The sequence below is a fragment of the Salmo trutta genome, chromosome 28, assembly GCF_901001165.1.
Source record: "Salmo trutta chromosome 28, fSalTru1.1, whole genome shotgun sequence".
Classification (NCBI taxonomy): domain Eukaryota; kingdom Metazoa; phylum Chordata; class Actinopteri; order Salmoniformes; family Salmonidae; genus Salmo; species Salmo trutta.
The window spans coordinates 34,583,492-34,600,336 of NC_042984.1; the positions used below are offsets into that span (position 1 = coordinate 34,583,492).

The window sequence follows — 16,845 nt, forward strand, 5'->3', positions numbered from 1 at the left end:
CATGTGGTGGGGTACAACCACACAGCTTGTGTGTGTGTGTGTGTGTGTGTGTGTGTGTGTGTGTGTGTGTGTGTGTGTGTGTGTGTGTGTGTGTGTGTGTGTGTGTGTGTGTGTGTGTGTAGGCCACTGGGACAGCATGGAGGAGTATACATGTATGATCCCCAGGGACACACACGATGGAGCCTTCTACAGGGCCGTGCTCGCTCTGCATCAGGACCTCTTCTCATTGGCTCAGCAGGTGAGAGACATCAGCATCCATTGTTTCCCCTAGATATGTTTCCTTAACGGGGTGCAAAGAAAGAGATTAAAATGCTTGGCGAAGTAACATGAAAGTGATCAAACGCCAATATTATTAAATTGAACTCGATAGAGGCAACATTGCTTTAGGTGGGGGTAATGGTAAGTGAAACACATACTTGACATATGCGAACCCAGGATGACCCAACAGGTCAATAGTTTTTTATGTAGGTTTTGCATATTCCTAAATGATGCTGGCCAGGCACTTTTGCAGATTTCATAGCAAGGTGTGAAAAGGTCAAAAAAAATTACAGCCTTTTCCATTAACGTTCAGAATATACTGAACAAAAATATAAATGCAACAATTTCAAAGATTTTACTGAATAACAGTTCATATAAGGAAGTCAGCCAATTTAAGTAAATTCATTAGGTCCTAATCTATGGATTTCACATGAGTGGGAATACAGATATGCATGTGTTGGTCAAAGATACCTTTAAAAAATATGTAGGGGCGTGGATCAGAAAACCAGTCAGTATCTGGTGTGACCACCATTTGCCTCATGCAGCGAGACACACTCCTTCGTATAGAGTTGATCAAGTTGTTGATTGTGGACTTTGGAATGTTGTCCCACTCCTCTTCAATGGCTGTGCAAAGTTGCTGGATATTGGCAGGAACTGGAAAATGTTGTCGTACACGTCGATCCTGAACACCCCAAACATGCTCAATGGGTGACATGTCTGGTGAGTATGCAGGCCATGGAAGAACTGGGACATTTTCAGCTTCCAGGAATTGTGTACAGATCCTTGCGACATGGGGCAGCCCACACGACGCCATACACGTGGTCTGCGGTTGTGAGGCCGGTTGGACCTACTGCCAAATACTCTAAAACGACGTTGGATGCAGCTTATGGTTGAGAAATGAACATTAAATTCTCTGGCAACAGCTCTGGTGGACATTCCTGCAGTCAGCATGCCAATTGCACGCTACCTCAAAACTTGAGACATCTGTGGCATTGTCTTGTGCGACAAAAGTGCACATTTTAGGGTGGCCTTTTATTGTCCCCAGCACAAGGTGCACCTGTTTAATGATCATGCTGTTTAATCAGCTTCTTGATATGCCACACCTGTCAGGTGGATGGATTATCTTGGCAAAGGAGAAATGAACAGGGATGTAAACTAATTTGTGCACAGATTTTGAGAGAAGTAAGCTTTTCGTGAATATGGAAAATTTCCGGCGTCTTTTATTTCATTGCATGAAACATGGGACCAACACTTTACATGTTGTGTTTATATTTTTGTTCAGTATACATGTGTCAATGACCACACAAATGCTCCAACAAGAATTCCATTTGTTCAATTCTTCCTTAAGTCGAAGGAATAAAACATCCAACAGCTTCTTATTTTAACATGTGGCACTTCCTTGGTGTGGAATCACGAGGTAACTCCCAATCGTAAATCATCGTAACTTAAACCGTGCTGCAAAATAAAGAAGCAAGGTATCAACAAAGTCTGTCCCATAAGATGAGCTTCCTTGTGGGATGAGCGATGGAGTCTGCGATGAGCTCATGGTCTCTGGGGGTCGATCCATCCAGGCTAGATGACAGTGGATGGTCTGGATCGACCGCTGACATCGGTACACACCTGTGTTCCTCCTACCCCTATAGACCCATCCAGCCAGCCACTCTTTTACCTTAAACCCCAGAGACATGCACCCTGCATGCGCCCCAATCCTTTGTCTCCCATCTAATTCTGATTAACTCCAGGTGTGGCCAATAGGTTTCCTGCCACTGAAAAGGGAAAAAGGTGATTATCTGACGATGAGCCTGTTCTCATTAAATGAGGCTGAATGAAAACCAGATGGGGAAAGGGTTAAAGCCAAAATGTCAACATGAGCTCAGTTGTCTTCCGGATATGCTTGGTAATCCTTGCGCTTAAGTCTTTCGATTCCAGACGGTTGTACTTTGCGACTTTCTTTGGGGTAGCAGTGATGTGTACTGGGAGGTTGAGAGCATGCATCTGCCTGAGAAGTCATACGTCAATGTTGTAAATCAGCGGAAATGATTTATCTGTTCCTACAGTGTTCCCGTTAGACACAACAATATTGCTTTCCCTAACAACAACCATTTACAACGCCAATATGGCCATGATATACACTATATATACAAAAGTATGTGGACACCCTTCATATTAGTGGATTCGGCTATTTCAGCCACACCCGTTACTGACAAGTGAATAAAATTGAGCACACAGCCATGGAACCTCCAGAAATAAACATTGGCACCAGAACGGCCTTATTGAAGAGCTTAGTTACTTTCAACGTGGCACCGTCATAGGATGCTAGAGCTGCATGCTCAACTCTAAGGGCTGTTACTGTGAAGTGGAAACGTCTAGAAGCAATAGTGGCTCAGCCGCGAAGTGGTAGGCCACACAAGCTCACAGAACGGATCTGCCGAGTGCTGAAGCGCATAGCGTGTAAAAATCGCCTGTCCTCGGTTGCAACACTCACTACCGAGTTCCTTACTGCCTCTGGAAGCAATGTCAGATGGAGATCATCCGTTCACCTTCTCTGCGTCTCACAAAGACACGGCGGTTGTAACTAAAAATCTCAAATTTGGACTCATCAGACCAAAGGACAGATTTCCACCGGTGTAATGTCCATTGCCCTAATCGCCCAACATCAGTGCCCAACCTCACTAATTCTCTTGTGGCTAAATGGAAGCAAGTCCCCGCAGCAATGTTCCAACATCTATTGGAAAGCCCTCCCAGAAGAGTGGAGGCTTTTATAGCAGCCAAGGGGGGACCAACTCCATATTAATGCCCATGATTTTGGAATTAAATGTTCGACGAGCAGGTGTCCACATACTTTTGGTCATGTAGAGTGTACCACAGACCATATCGCCGAAAGTCACATGATTTGGAAACCGCCTGGTGCACTCCTCTTAAAACAATAGTTTTCCTTATCCTCGTCTTCTGGCTTTCGTATGATAGATAAAACAGGTCCTGTTGATTTGTCATGGCACGGGCCCTACCTGTTTTTCCAGAATACAGATAATGCTACAATGCTATAGCTACCATTTAAAATTACAGTACGTCTAAGGCAGCGGTATTCAAACTTTTTCAACGGGGACCCAATCTTTTCCCGCTAGAATTTCTGGGGACCCCATTTTTTGGCAATAATTTCTTGCAACCCCACCCCAAATCTAATGACCAAACCTTCAAATTGGTCAATATAGATTTTTTGATCAACAAATAACCACTTAATTACATGTTGATCTCTTCTCAAAATGAAAAGAAACTAATAAACAAATGTACTCAAACATTTTTTTACTCAAATTATCTTTCACAAACACATTTGTATATTATCCCATACAATAATCTGTACTCTTAATTTTTTTGTTCCTCATTTTTTATATACAGTCATGGCCAAAAGTTTTGAGAATGACACAAATATTAATTTTCACAAAGTTTGCTGCTTCAGTGTCTTTAGATATTTTTGTCAGATGTTACTATGGAATACTGATGTATAATTACAAGCATTTCATAAGTGTCAAAGGCTTTTATTGACAATTACATGAAGTTGATGCAAAAAGTCAATATTTGCAGTGTTGACCCTTCTTTTTCAAGACCTCTGCAATCCGCCCTGGCATGCTGTCAGTTAACTTCTGGGCCACATCCTGACTGATGGCAGCCCATTCTTGCATAATCAATGCTTGACGTTTGTCAGAATTTGTGGGTTTTTCTTTGTCCACCCACCTCTTGAGGATTGACCACAAGTTCTCAATGGGATTAAGATCTGGGGAGTTTCCTGGCCATGGAACCAAAATATTGATGTTTTGTTCCCCGAGCCACTTAGTTATCACTTTTGCCTTATGGCAAGGTGCTCCGTCATGCTGGAAAAGGCATTGTTCGTCACCAAACTGTTCCTGGATGGTTGGGAGAAGTTGCTCTCGGAGGATGTGTTGGTACCATTCTTTATTCATGGCTGTGTTCTTAGACAAAATTGTGAGTGAGCCCACTCCCTTGGCTGAGAAGCAACCCCACACATGAATGGTCTCAGGATGCTTTACTGTTGGCATGACACAGGACTGATGGTAGCGCTCACCTTGTCTTCTCCGGACAAGCTTTTTTCCGGATGCCCCAAACAATCGGAAACCTTTTGCAGAATATCCGTCTGTCCCTGATGTTTTTCCTGGAGAGACGTGGCATCTTTGTTGCCCTTTTTGACACCAAGCCATCCTCCAAAAGTATTCGCCTCACTGTGCGTGCAGATGCACTCACACCTGCCTGCTGCCATTACTGAGCAAGCTCTGTACTAGTGGTGCCCCGGTCCCGCAGCTGAATCAACATTAGGAGACGGTCCTGGCAATTGCTGGACTTTCTTGGGCACCCTGAAGCCTTCTTCACAACAATTGAACCGCTCTCCTTGAAATTCTTGATGATCCGATAAATGGTTGATTTAGGTGCAATCTTACTGGCAGCAATATCCTTGCCCGTGAAGCCCTTTTTGTGCAAAGCAATGATGACGGTACGTGTTTCTTTGCAGGTAACCATGGTTGACAGAAGAAGAACAATGATTCCAAGCACCACCCTCCTTTTGAAGCTTCCAGTCTGTTATTCGAACTCAATCAGCATGACAGAGTGATCTCCAACCTTGTCCTCGTCAACACTCACACCTGTTGTGGCAGGGCTAAAATGCAGTGGAAATGTTTTTGGGGGATTCACCTCATTTGCATGGCAAAGAGGGACTTTGCAATTAATTGCAATTCATCTGATCACTCTTCATAACATTCTGGAGTATTTGCAAATTGCCATCATACAAACTGAGGCAGCAGACTTTGTGAAAATTAATATTTGTCATTCTCAAAACTTTTGGCCATGACTGTACCAGTCAAAGTTTGGACACATTTCAGGGCTTTTCTTTATTTTTACTATTTTCTACATTGTAGTAATAACAGTAAAGACATCAAAACTATAAAATAACACATGGAATCATGTAGTAACCAAAAAAGTGTTAAACAAATGAAAATACATTTTACATTTGAGATTCTTCAAAGTAGCCACCCTTTGCCTTGATGACAGCTTTGCACACTCTTGGTATTCTCTCAACCAGCTTCACCTGGAATGCTTTTCCAACAGTCTTGAAGGTGTTCCCACATATGCTGAGCACTTGTTGGCTGCTTTTCCTTCACTCTGCGGTCCAACTCATCTCACACCACCTCAGTTGGGTTGAGGTCGGGTGATTGTTGAGGCCAGGTTATCTGATGCAGCACTCCATCACCCTTCTTGTAGCCCTTACAGCCTGGAGGTGTGTTGGGTCATTGTCCTGTTGAAAAACAAATGATAGTCCCACTAAGCGCAAACCAATGGGATGGCGTATCCCTGCAGAATGCTGTGGTAGCCATGCTGGTTAAGTGTGCCTTGAATTCTAAATAAATCACTGACAGTGTCACCAGCAAAGCACATTGGGAACCACACGTGGAGATCATCTGTTCACCTACTCTGCGTCTCACAAAAAAATCTCAAATTTGGACTCATCAGAAAGGACAGATTTCCACCGGTCTAATGTCCATTGCTCGTGTTTCTTGGCCCAAGCAAGTCTCTTCTTCTTATTGGTGTCCTTGAGTGGTTTCTTTGCAGCAATTCGACCATGAAGGCCTGATTCACGCAGTCTCCTCAGAACAGTTGATGTTGAGATGTGTCTGTTACTGCATTTATTTGGGCTGCAATTTCTGAGGCTGGTAACTCTAATGAACATATCCTCTGCAGGAGAGTTAACTCTGGGTCTTCCTTTCCTGTGACGGTCCTCATGAGAGCCAGCTTCATCATAGCACTTGATGATTTTTGCGACTGCACTTGAAGAAACTTTCAAAGTTCTTGAAATGTTCTGTATTGACTGACCTTCATGTCTTAAAGTAATGATGGACCGTATTTTCTCTTTGCTTATTAATGCCATGAGTGTGCAAAGCTGTCACCAAGGCAAAGGGTGGCTACTTTGAAGAATCTCAAATGTAAATATATTTTGTTATGTTTAACACTTTTGGTTACTACATGATTCCATATGTTATTTCATAGTTTTGATGTCTTCACTGTTATTCTACAATGTAGAAAATAGTGAAAATGAAGAAAAACCCTTGAATGAGTTGGTGTGTCCAAACTTTTGACTGATACTGTATATATCTAAAAATAACTTTGAATACCACTGGCTAAGGTAAAATTACTAATCAAGGACTCAAGTCTCTAAATAACCAGTCCCATTGTGGCCTGATCTCAGGGGCCCATCCATCCACCTCCTTGTTGTGCATGCCTGTCAGGCATTTTGGCACACAATAACCCCCCCCCCCCCCCGCCCAAAACATAATTGCTTCTAGGCATGCTGCAACAGCTGTGGTGGAAAATCCTCTTGTCCTCCCTCATCTGTCTCTAGCCCTGGGTAATGACAGTGTACAGAATACAGGCTTCACATGACAATAAGATAGGGGGGCTTTCCAAAAAGATCTCTTTGTTTTCTTTGTCAATCGTTCGATACAGCTCTCTCTCTCTTTCTCTTACACTCTCTCCCTCTCTCACTGAATGTTTTGTATGTCCACTTAATACCAAGTCAAAACGTAGCAGGGATGCTTTGTGGAAGAGTAATGAGATTCGCGACGACTATTACATAACTGTTAGAGAGTAGTTTCAAAGTGCAAGTCCTCAGCAGTTCATTTGACTGCCCTTAATTGCTTCATGCTGTGTTAACAAGCCGGGTGGCTGGCTTAATCAAAGTAACTCAATGTGTCTGTGTTGGCAAGGCAAAATAGGGTGTACTATTCCATGACTCACTGGTGTACTATTCCATGACTCACTGGTGTACTATTCCATGACTCACTGGTGTACTATTCCATGACTCACTGGTGTACTATTCCATGACTCACTGGTGTGCTATTCCATGACTCACTGGTGTACTATGACTCACATGACTCACTGGTGTACTATTCCATGACTCACTGGTGTACTATTCCATGACTCACTGGTGTACTATTCCATGACTGTACTGTACCATGACTCACATGACTCACTGGTGTACTATTCCATGACTCACTGGTGTACTATTCCATGACTCACTGGTGTGCTATTCCATGACTCACTGGTGTGCTATTCCATGACTCACTGGTGTGCTATTCCATGACTCACTGGTGTGCTATTCCATGACTCACTGGTGTGCTATTCCATGACTCACTGGTGTGCTATTCCGTGACTCACTGGTGTACTATTCCGTGACTCACTGGTGTACTATTCCGTGACTCACTGGTGTACTATTCCGTGACTCACTGGTGTACTATTCCGTGACTCACTGGTGTACTATTCCATGACTCACTGGTGTACTATTCCATGACTAACTGGTGTACTATTCCATGACTCACTGGTGTACTATTCCATGACTCACTATTCCATGACTCACTGGTGTACTATTCCGTGACTCACTGGTGTACTATTCCATGACTCACTGGTGTACTATTCCATGACTAACTGGTGTACTATTCCATGACTCACTGGTGTACTATTCCATGACTCACTATTCCATGACTCACTGGTGTACTATTCCATGACTCACTGGTGTGCTATTCCGTGACTCACTGGTGTACTATTCCATGACTCACTGGTGTACTATTCCATGACTCACTGGTGTACTATTCCGCGACTCACTGGTGTACTATTCCGTGACTCACTGGTGTGCTATTCCGTGACTCACTGGTGTACTATTCCATGACTCACTGGTGTACTATTCCATGACTCACTGGTGTATGTTTTTGATAAATAAAAGTTCTAATTTTGCTTTATGAGTAGTGCGTGAACCTAGGGTGTCAACACATATATTATTCATTATTTCAATGAGTCTTTCTCCATTCGGATTGTTTTATACTGTTCAATTCAACTTCAACCTAAAATCATTTCCTGCACTTCCATCAATTTCTGCGTCTCCTGCACTAATTTGTGATCATTTCCACACTGCCAAGATATTGGATTAGATTAGCATTAGTGGCTAACACCATTTAGCTTAACTTGCTAAGAAAATACAAACAAGCTGTTTGCAGATGTAAGAAACACAAACTAATATTGTAATTATAGAACGCTTGTGGATTTATATTAAGATCAAAGTGGAAACAACATTGTTGTCATCAACATTTTTGCATGTGCTGCATTGACCATGCAGACTGAACGAAAGTGTCTAGTGGTCAAGCAACAACAAATGTGCTCCTTGAGTGACGGGGTGGGACTAGGTCTGTGTGGAAAGCGGCGCGGAGAGGGATGACTCAAGTAGGTGAGTAAAGTATAAAAATGGACGTTACACACGGCGTATGAATTGGTTTAAGTCCAAACCCATTGGTTTTGTCTGGGTAGAGGTGCCCAGAGTTGACACAAGTATGGGTTGGAGTGATTTGGGGAACTAGAGTCTATTCTAAGTCTGAAGCACAAATTGCACCCTATTTTCTATATGCTGCACATAGGGCTCTGCTCACAAGTAGTGCACCATGAAGGGAATAGGGTGCCATTTGGGGATGCATCCTTTGCTTCCCTCACTGGATGTTCTGAGTTCGAGTCCCTTGTCTGTACCAAGGAAATGGTCCCATTTGACTCCTCCTTATTCTTACTGTAGGGTGGGAGTGATGGAGAGGGAAAGAGAGGGAGACTGAGAAGCAGACATGTGGATGACATATGTTCACCTATCAACCTCACCGATTGATCCTTCACTTTTATTTGCTTTAAGTTTAATACTGTCAGTGACTTTACTTTGCTTTCTGTATGAAGCTCTCCATTTCCCAGTTGGTAACCAAAAAGTCATTTTTGTGTTTGTGTGCGTACGTACAAACGTGTGTTATTCTAGTGTATCGACAAGGCCAGAGATCTACTGGATGCGGAGCTGACAGCCATGGCTGGAGAGAGTTACAGCAGAGCGTATGGGGTAAGAACATCACGCTACTAATGAGGACAAATATAAGCACCCACCAAATTAATATCATCAGTATTATGTTTCACAAGAACATTTGCCCATATAACTTTATGGTCAATTTGCGTCCATTTTGACTGCCGGTAATAAATCTAAGTAATATTTGATTTCATTTGAGAGTGCTGGCTTTTCCATATTTTGTGAAAATGGTCAAAGGAGATCATACAGCTATCCACCACATACAGATAAAAGACTAAAGTAAACGTTTGGTTAGTCAGGTAGCCCTACAATTATGCATTTACTGGAAACAATGTATTTACTGTAAATACACTTAAGCACCTGGTGGGAAAAGTACTACATATACACTCAAATCCATTAAGTAATACTTACTGAAACTGCCATTATGACAGCATTCATGTTCCTGTATCACCTCACACCAACCTGTGGTTCTCCATTAAATATGAGCAGCTTATGAATGAGTAATGTTGTCCTTATGTAGTGCCTTGAAAGGAAGTTCTACCAGAGGAGGGGGTGCTGTACACTGATTGAGTGTTGCTGTTGTTGTGCAGGCCATGGTGTCGTGTCAGATGCTGTCAGAGCTGGAAGAGGTCATCCAGTACAAGCTGGTCCCGGAGAGGAGGGACATCATCCGAGACACCTGGTGGGAAAGGCTACAGGTACACACTGGAGAGGGGCGCTGACACACACACTCATATATACACACACACAAATACACGCACGGGCGCATGCACGGACGCACGCACACACGGGACACACACATTCAAAGACACAAATATACGCATGTATACGTGTACACACACACGTACACACACACACACACACACGTGAGAGAGGGTGGTTAAGGGAGCATGTGGAAAAGGATGTAGGTGATTGGAATGGATGATCCACACACATTAAACACATTAAACATAAACTTGAGGGATGACAGTGCATAGGAGACCACTTCAGTCTGAATAATGTTCCATACGTCTTGAGGAGTTAGACATGTGTTTCCTGTTCACTTGATATTACCTGCCCCCTGCAAACATCTGGACCAACTAGGACACTGTCCATTCACTTTGAAAGAACCTAGTAAGGTTGGTATATGAAATCACCCTCTGCTTTGGTATATGAAGTCAAATTAAATGGGAAAGGGGATATACCTAGTCAGTTGCACAACTGAATGCATTCAGCCGAAATGTGTCTTCCGCATTTAACTCAACCCTTTTGAATCAGAGAGGTGCAGGGGCTGCTTAATCGACATCCACATCATCGGCGTCCGGGGAGCAGTTGTTGTTGGGGGTTAACTGCCTTGCTGAAGGGCAGAAAGACAGATTTTTACCTTGTCGGCTCAGGGATTTGATCTTGCTGGCCCAACATTCCTGCAGGCTAGACTTTGAGGAACGTTTTTTTTCTGTGGGAAATGTAATTGTATTCATCGCATGAGCCCAATACAAATGGTGTAGGCCTTACAGTGAAATGCTTACTTGAAAGCGCTTTCGCAACGATGCAGTTAGATAAATAAAACATCTCATTCAGAAATCATGGCCATTAATATGGAATTGCTCCCCCCTTTGCTGATATAACAGCCTCCACTCTTCTGGGAAGGCTTTCCACTAGATGTTGGAACATTGCTGCAGGGACTTGATTCCAATCAGCCGAAAGAGCATTAGTGAGGTCGGGCACTGATGGTGGGTGATTAGGCCTGGCTCGCACTCTGTGTTCCAATTCATCCCAAAGGTGTTCGATGGGGTTGAGACCACGGCTCTGTTCAGGCCAGTCAAGTTCTTCTACATCGATCTCGACAAACCAATTCTGTATGGACCACGCTTTGTGCACGGGGGCATTGTCATGCTGAAACAGGAAAGGGCCTTACCCAAACAGAACCGTCTAGAATGTCATTGTATGCTGTAGCGTTAAGATTTGCCTTTACTGGAACTAAGGAGCCTAGCCTGAACCATGAAAAACATCCCCAGACCATTATTCCTCCTCCATCAAGCTTTACAGTTGGCACTATGCATTGGCTCAGGTAGCGTTCTCCTGGCATCCGCCAAACCCGGATTCGTCCGTCAATCTGCCAGATGGTGAAGCGTGTGTCATCACTCCAGAGAACGCGTTTCCACTGCTCTAGAGTCCAATGTCGGCAAGCTTTACACCACTCCAGCCAAGGCTTGGCATTGCGCATGGTGATCTTAGGCTTGTGTGCGGCTGCTCGGCCATGGAAACCCATTTCATGAAGCACCTAATGAACAGTTCTTGTGCTGACGTTTCCAGAGGCAGTTTGGAACTCGGTAGTGAGTGTTGCAACCCGAGGACAGATGATTTGTACGTGCTACACGCTTCAGCACTCGCCAGTCCCATTCTGTGAGCTTGTGTGGCCTACCACTTCGCGGCTGAGCTGTTGTTGCTCCTACTAGACGTTTCCACATCACAATAACAGCACTTACAGTTGACCAGGGCAGGAATTTGACGAACTGACTTGTTGGAAAGATGGCATCCTATGACGGTGCCACATTGAATGTCACTGAACTTTTCAGTAAGGCTATTCTACTGCCAATGTTTGTCTATGGGGATTGCATGGCTGTGTTTTCAATTTTCTACACCAGTCAACAACAGATGTGGCTGAAATAGCCATATCCACTAATTTGAAGGGGTGTCCATATACTTTTGTATAAACTCAGCAAAATAAGAAACGTCCCTTTTTCAGGACCCTGTCTTTCAAAGATAATTCGTAAAAATCCAAATACCTTCACAGATCTTCATTGTAAAGGGTTTAATTAAACACTGTTTCCCATGCTTGTTCAATGATCCATAAACAATTATTTAACATGCAGCTGTGGAATGGTCGTTAAGACACTAACAGCTTACAGACGATAGGCAATTAAGGTCACATTTATGAAAACTTAGGACATTAAAGAGGCCTTTCTACCGACTCTGAAAAACACCAAAAGAAAGATGCCCAGGGTCCCTGCTCATCTGCGTGAACGTGCCTTAGGCATGCTGCAAGGAGGCATGAGGACTGCAGATGTGGCCAGGGCAATAAATTGCAATGTCCGTACTGTGAGACGCCTAAGACAGCGCTACAGGGAGACAGGACGGACAGCTGATCGTCCTCGCAGTGGCAGACCACGTGTAACAACACCTGCACAGGATCGGTACATCCAAACATCACACCTGCGGGACAGGTACAGGATGGCAACAACAACTGTCCAAGTTACACCAGGAACGTACAATCCCTCCATTCGTGTTCAGACTGTCCGCAATAGGCTGAGAGAGGCTTGTAGGCCTGTTGTAAGGCAGGTCCTCACCAGACATCACCGGCAACAACGTCGCCTATGGGCACAAACCCACCGTCGCTGGACCGGACAGGACTGGCAAAAAGTGCTCTTCACTGACGAGTCATGGTTTTGTCTCACCAGGGGTGATGGTCGGATTCGCGTTTATCGTCGAAGGAATGAGCGTTATACCGAGGCCTGTACTCTGGACCGGGATCGATTTGGAGGTGGAGGGTCCGTCATGGTCTGAGGCGGTGTGTCACAGCATCATCGGACTGAGCTTGTTGTCATTGCAGGCAATCTCAACGCTGTGCGTTACAAGGAAAACATCCTCCTCCCTCATGTGGTACCCTTCCTGCAGGCTCATCCTGACATGACCCTCCAGCATGACAATGCTACCAGCCATACTGCTCGTTCTGTGTGTGATTTCCTGCAAGACAGGAATGTCAGTGTTCTGCCATGGCCAGCGAAGAGCCCGGATCTCAATCCCATTGAGCACGTCTGGGACCTGTTGGATCGGAGGGTAAGGGCTAGGGCCATTCCCCTCAGAAATGTCCGGGAACTTGCAGGTGCCTTGGTGGAAGAGTGGGGAAACATCTCACAGCAAGAACTGCAATTTAAAAAAATATATATATTTTTTTTATTACAAATTTATTTCACCTTTTATTTAACCAGGTAGGCCAGTTGAGAACATTTATAACATTTATAACTGCGACCTGGCCAAGATAAAGCAAAGCAGTGCGACACAAATTACACAGAGTTACACATATATAACTAATAAACAATAAACAAATAAACAAACATACAGTCAATAACACAAATCTGGTGCAGTACTTAATGCAGCTGGTGGCCACACCAGACATTGACTGTTACTTTAGATTTTGACGACCCCCCCCCTTTGTTCAGGGACACATTATTCCATTTCTGTTAGTCACATGTTTGTGGAACTTGTTCATTTTACGTCTCAGTTGTTGAATCTTGTTATGTTCATACAAATATTTACACATGCTAAGTTTGCTCAAAATAAATGTAGTTGACAGAGAGAGGACGTTTCTATTTTTGCTGAGTTTGTATTGTGTACATGCCATGGCTTGGGTAGCTGAAGTCTTTGTCAATTTTCTGGGCCTAGTATAAAGGTCCTGGATGGCAGGGAGCTTGGTTTCAGTAATGTAGTGGGTCGTCTGCACCACCCCTCTGTAGAGCCTTGCGGTTGAGGGTGGTGCAGGTTTCCATACCAGGCGGTGATGCAGCCAGTCAAGATGCTCTCAATGGTGCAGCTATAGAACTTCTGGAGGATCTGAGGGCCCATGCCAAATCTCTTCAGCCTCCTGAGCGAGAAAAGGCGCTGCTGTGCCCTCTTCCGGACTGTGCTGGTGTGTGTGGACCACGTTAAGTCCTCAGTGATGTGAACACCGGGAACTTGAACCTCTCCACCCGCTCCACTACAGCCCCTTCGATGTGGATGGGGGTATGCTCCCCCTGCTGTTTCCTGTAGTCCACTGATTTTGAGGGAGAGATTATTGTCATGGCACCATGTGGTCCAGAGTCAGATGCACTACCGCTCGGCCAGACTGCTGCACAGTTGAAACCATTGTTGTTGGTATTGAGGTAACACAGACAGTTCAGTTGTATTCCCTTATTGAGTTGTTCATTTACCGAGAGTATGAACTTGAGGAATTACAACTATGTGGGAAGCATCCTTAACTTTCCTTATTTCAATTGTAATCCTTGTCAAACCTGTTCCAAACGTATGCTTCCTGACAGGCGGATTTTGATTACAATGATTATACATTTTTTTATTGATAATTACCTTTATATCCTGTACAGTTTGATAAAAGACAAAATTAGAGGCCACAAAACCACCGCTCTGAAGGAAAATGAGGTCGCCGGCCAAGACTGTGCAACTCAATACGAACACCAGTCTATCCAGAAAATTACCTAAACAAAAATTAACTGGATCCATGTGCGGTGTGTAGTTAAATCCATTACCACCGACTCTAATTGGGAATCAAAACAATCTTTGGAGGTCTCTTAAGGCCACTGTCGGGTTGGTACACGCTCAGACTGAACGCCAGATTGAAAACCTAAAAGTAGGTGTGGTGAGTTACAGTGCACTGAATGCAGTTCATATCTCTTCTCTTTTCATATCTCTTCTCTTTTCCTGTTATTTTCTGTCGCTTCTCTCTGTCTCGCTCTCCTCTGTCTCTTCTCGCTCTCTTCTCTCTCTCTTGTCTCTTCTCGCTCTCTTCTCTCTCTTGTCTCTTCTCGCTCTTCTCTCTCTCTTGTCTCTGTCTCTTCTCTCTGTCTTTTCTCTTGTCTGTCTCTTCTCTCTGTCTCTTCTGGTCTGTCTCTGGTCTGTCTCTGTCTTCTCTGGTCTGTCTCTGTCTTCTCTGTCTCTTCTCTGGTCTGTCTCTGTCTCTTCTCTGGTCTGTCTCTTCTCTGGTCTGTCTCTGTCTCTTCTCTGGTCTGTCTCTTCTCTGGTCTGTCTCTTCTCTGGTCTGTCTCTGTCTCTTCTCTGGTCTGTCTCTTCTCTGGTCTATCTCTGTCTCTTCTCTGGTCTGTCTCTTCTCTGGTCTGTCTCTGGTCTGTCTCTTCTCTGGTCTGTCTCTGTCTCTTCTCTGGTCTGTCTCTTCTCTGGTCTGTCTCTGTCTCTTCTCTGGTCTGTCTCTGTCACTTCTCTGGTCTGTCTCTGTCGCTTCTCTGGTCTGTCGCTTCTCTGGTCTGTCTCTGTCGCTTCTCTGGTCTGTCTCTGTCTCTTCTCTGGTCTGTCTCTCTCTCTTCTCTGGTCTGTCTCTTCTCTGGTCTGTCTCTTCTCTGGTCTGTCTCTGTCTCTTCTCTGGTCTGTCTCTTCTCTGGTCTGTCTCTTCTCTGGTCTGTCTCTTCTCTGGTCTGTCTCTGTCGCTTTTCTGGTCTGTCTCTGTCGCTTTTCTGGTCTGTCTCTGTCGCTTCTCTGGTCTGTCTCTGTCGCTTCTCTGGTCTGTCTCTGTCGCTTCTCTGGTCTGTCTCTCTTTCTTCTCTGGTCTGTCTCTCTCTTCTCTGGTCTGTCTCTGTCTCTTCTCTGGTCTGTCTCTGTCTCTTCTCTGGTCTGTCTCTGTCTCTTCTCTGGTCTGTTTCTTCTCTGGTCTGTCTCTCTCTTCTCTGGTCTGTCTCTTCTCTAGTCTGTCTCTGTCGCTTCTCTGGTCTGTCGCTTCTCTGGTCTCTCTCTCTTATCTTTCTCTCTCTTCTCTGTCTCTGGTCTGTCTCTGTCTCTGGTCTGTCTCTGGTCTGTCTCTGTCGCTTCTCTGGTCTGTCTCTGTCGCTTCTCTGGTCTGTCTCTGTCGCTTCTCTGGTCTGTCTCTGTCGCTTCTCTGGTCTGTCTCTGTCGCTTCTCTGATCTGTCTTTGTCGCTTCTCTGGTCTGTCTCTGTCGCTTCTCTGTCTCTTCTCTGGTCTGTCTCTCTCTTCTCTGTCTCTGTCGCTTCTCTGTCTCTTCTCTGGTCTCTTCTCTGGTCTGTCTCTGTCGCTTCTCTGGTCTGTCTCTGTCACTTCTCTTGTCTGTCTCTCTCTTCTCTGTCTCTGTCGCTTCTCTGGTCTGTCTCTGTCTCTTCTCTGGTCTGTCGCTTCTCTGGTCTGTCTCTGTCGCTTCTCTGGTCTGTCTCTGTCGCTTCTCTGGTCTGTCTCTGTCGCTTCTCTTGTCTGTCTCTCTCTTCTCTGTCTCTCTCTTCTCTGGTTTGTCTCTTCTCTGGTTTGTCTCTGTCTCTGGTCTGTCTCTGTCGCTTCTCTGGTCTGTCTCTGTCGCTTCTCTGGTCTGTCTCTGTCGCTTCTCTGGTCTGTCTCTGTCGCTTCTCTGGTCTGTCTCTGTCGCTTCTCTGGTCTGTCTCTCTCTTCTCTGGTCTGTCTCTCTCTTCTCTGGTCTGTCTCTCTCTTCTCTGGTCTGTCTCTGTCTCTTCTCTGGTCTGTCTCTGTCTCTTCTCTGGTCTGTCTCTGTCTCTTCTCTGGTCTGTCTCTTCTCTGGTCTGTCTCTGGTCTGTCTCTGTCTCTTCTCTAGTCTGTCTCTGTCGCTTCTCTGGTCTTTCGCTTTTCTGGTCTGTCTCTCTCATCTTTCTCTCTCTTCTCTGTCTCTGGTCTGTCTCTGTCGCTTCTCTGGTCTGTCTCTGTCGCTTCTCTGGTCTGTCTCTGTCGCTTCTCTGGTCTGTCGCTTCTCTGGTCTGTCGCTTCTCTGTCTCTGTCTCTTCTCTGGTCTGTCTCTGTCGCTTCTCTGGTCTGTCTCTCTCTTCTCTGTCTCTGGTCTGTCTCTGTCGCTTCTCTGGTCTGTCTCTGTCACTTCTCTGTCTCTTCTCTGGTCTGTCTCTGTCGCTTCTCTGGTCTGTCTCTGTCGCTTCTCTGGTCTGTCTCTGTCGCTTCTCTGGTCTGTCTCTGTCGCTTCTCT

At 44.9% G+C, this 16,845-nt stretch overlaps 1 protein-coding gene across 2 annotated transcripts in view; it reads left to right on the forward strand.

Annotated features, from left to right (window-relative positions):
• Positions 1–16,845, forward strand: part of mtor (mechanistic target of rapamycin kinase) — a 140,847-nt gene that overhangs the window by 95,616 nt on the left and 28,386 nt on the right. For both annotated transcript variants that reach the window (XM_029719753.1, XM_029719754.1), the window contains exons 32-34: positions 123–238; positions 9,101–9,178; positions 9,733–9,840. In XM_029719753.1, the coding sequence (XP_029575613.1) occupies positions 123–238; positions 9,101–9,178; positions 9,733–9,840 (302 nt within the window). The remainder of the gene's footprint in view (positions 1–122; positions 239–9,100; positions 9,179–9,732; positions 9,841–16,845) is intronic.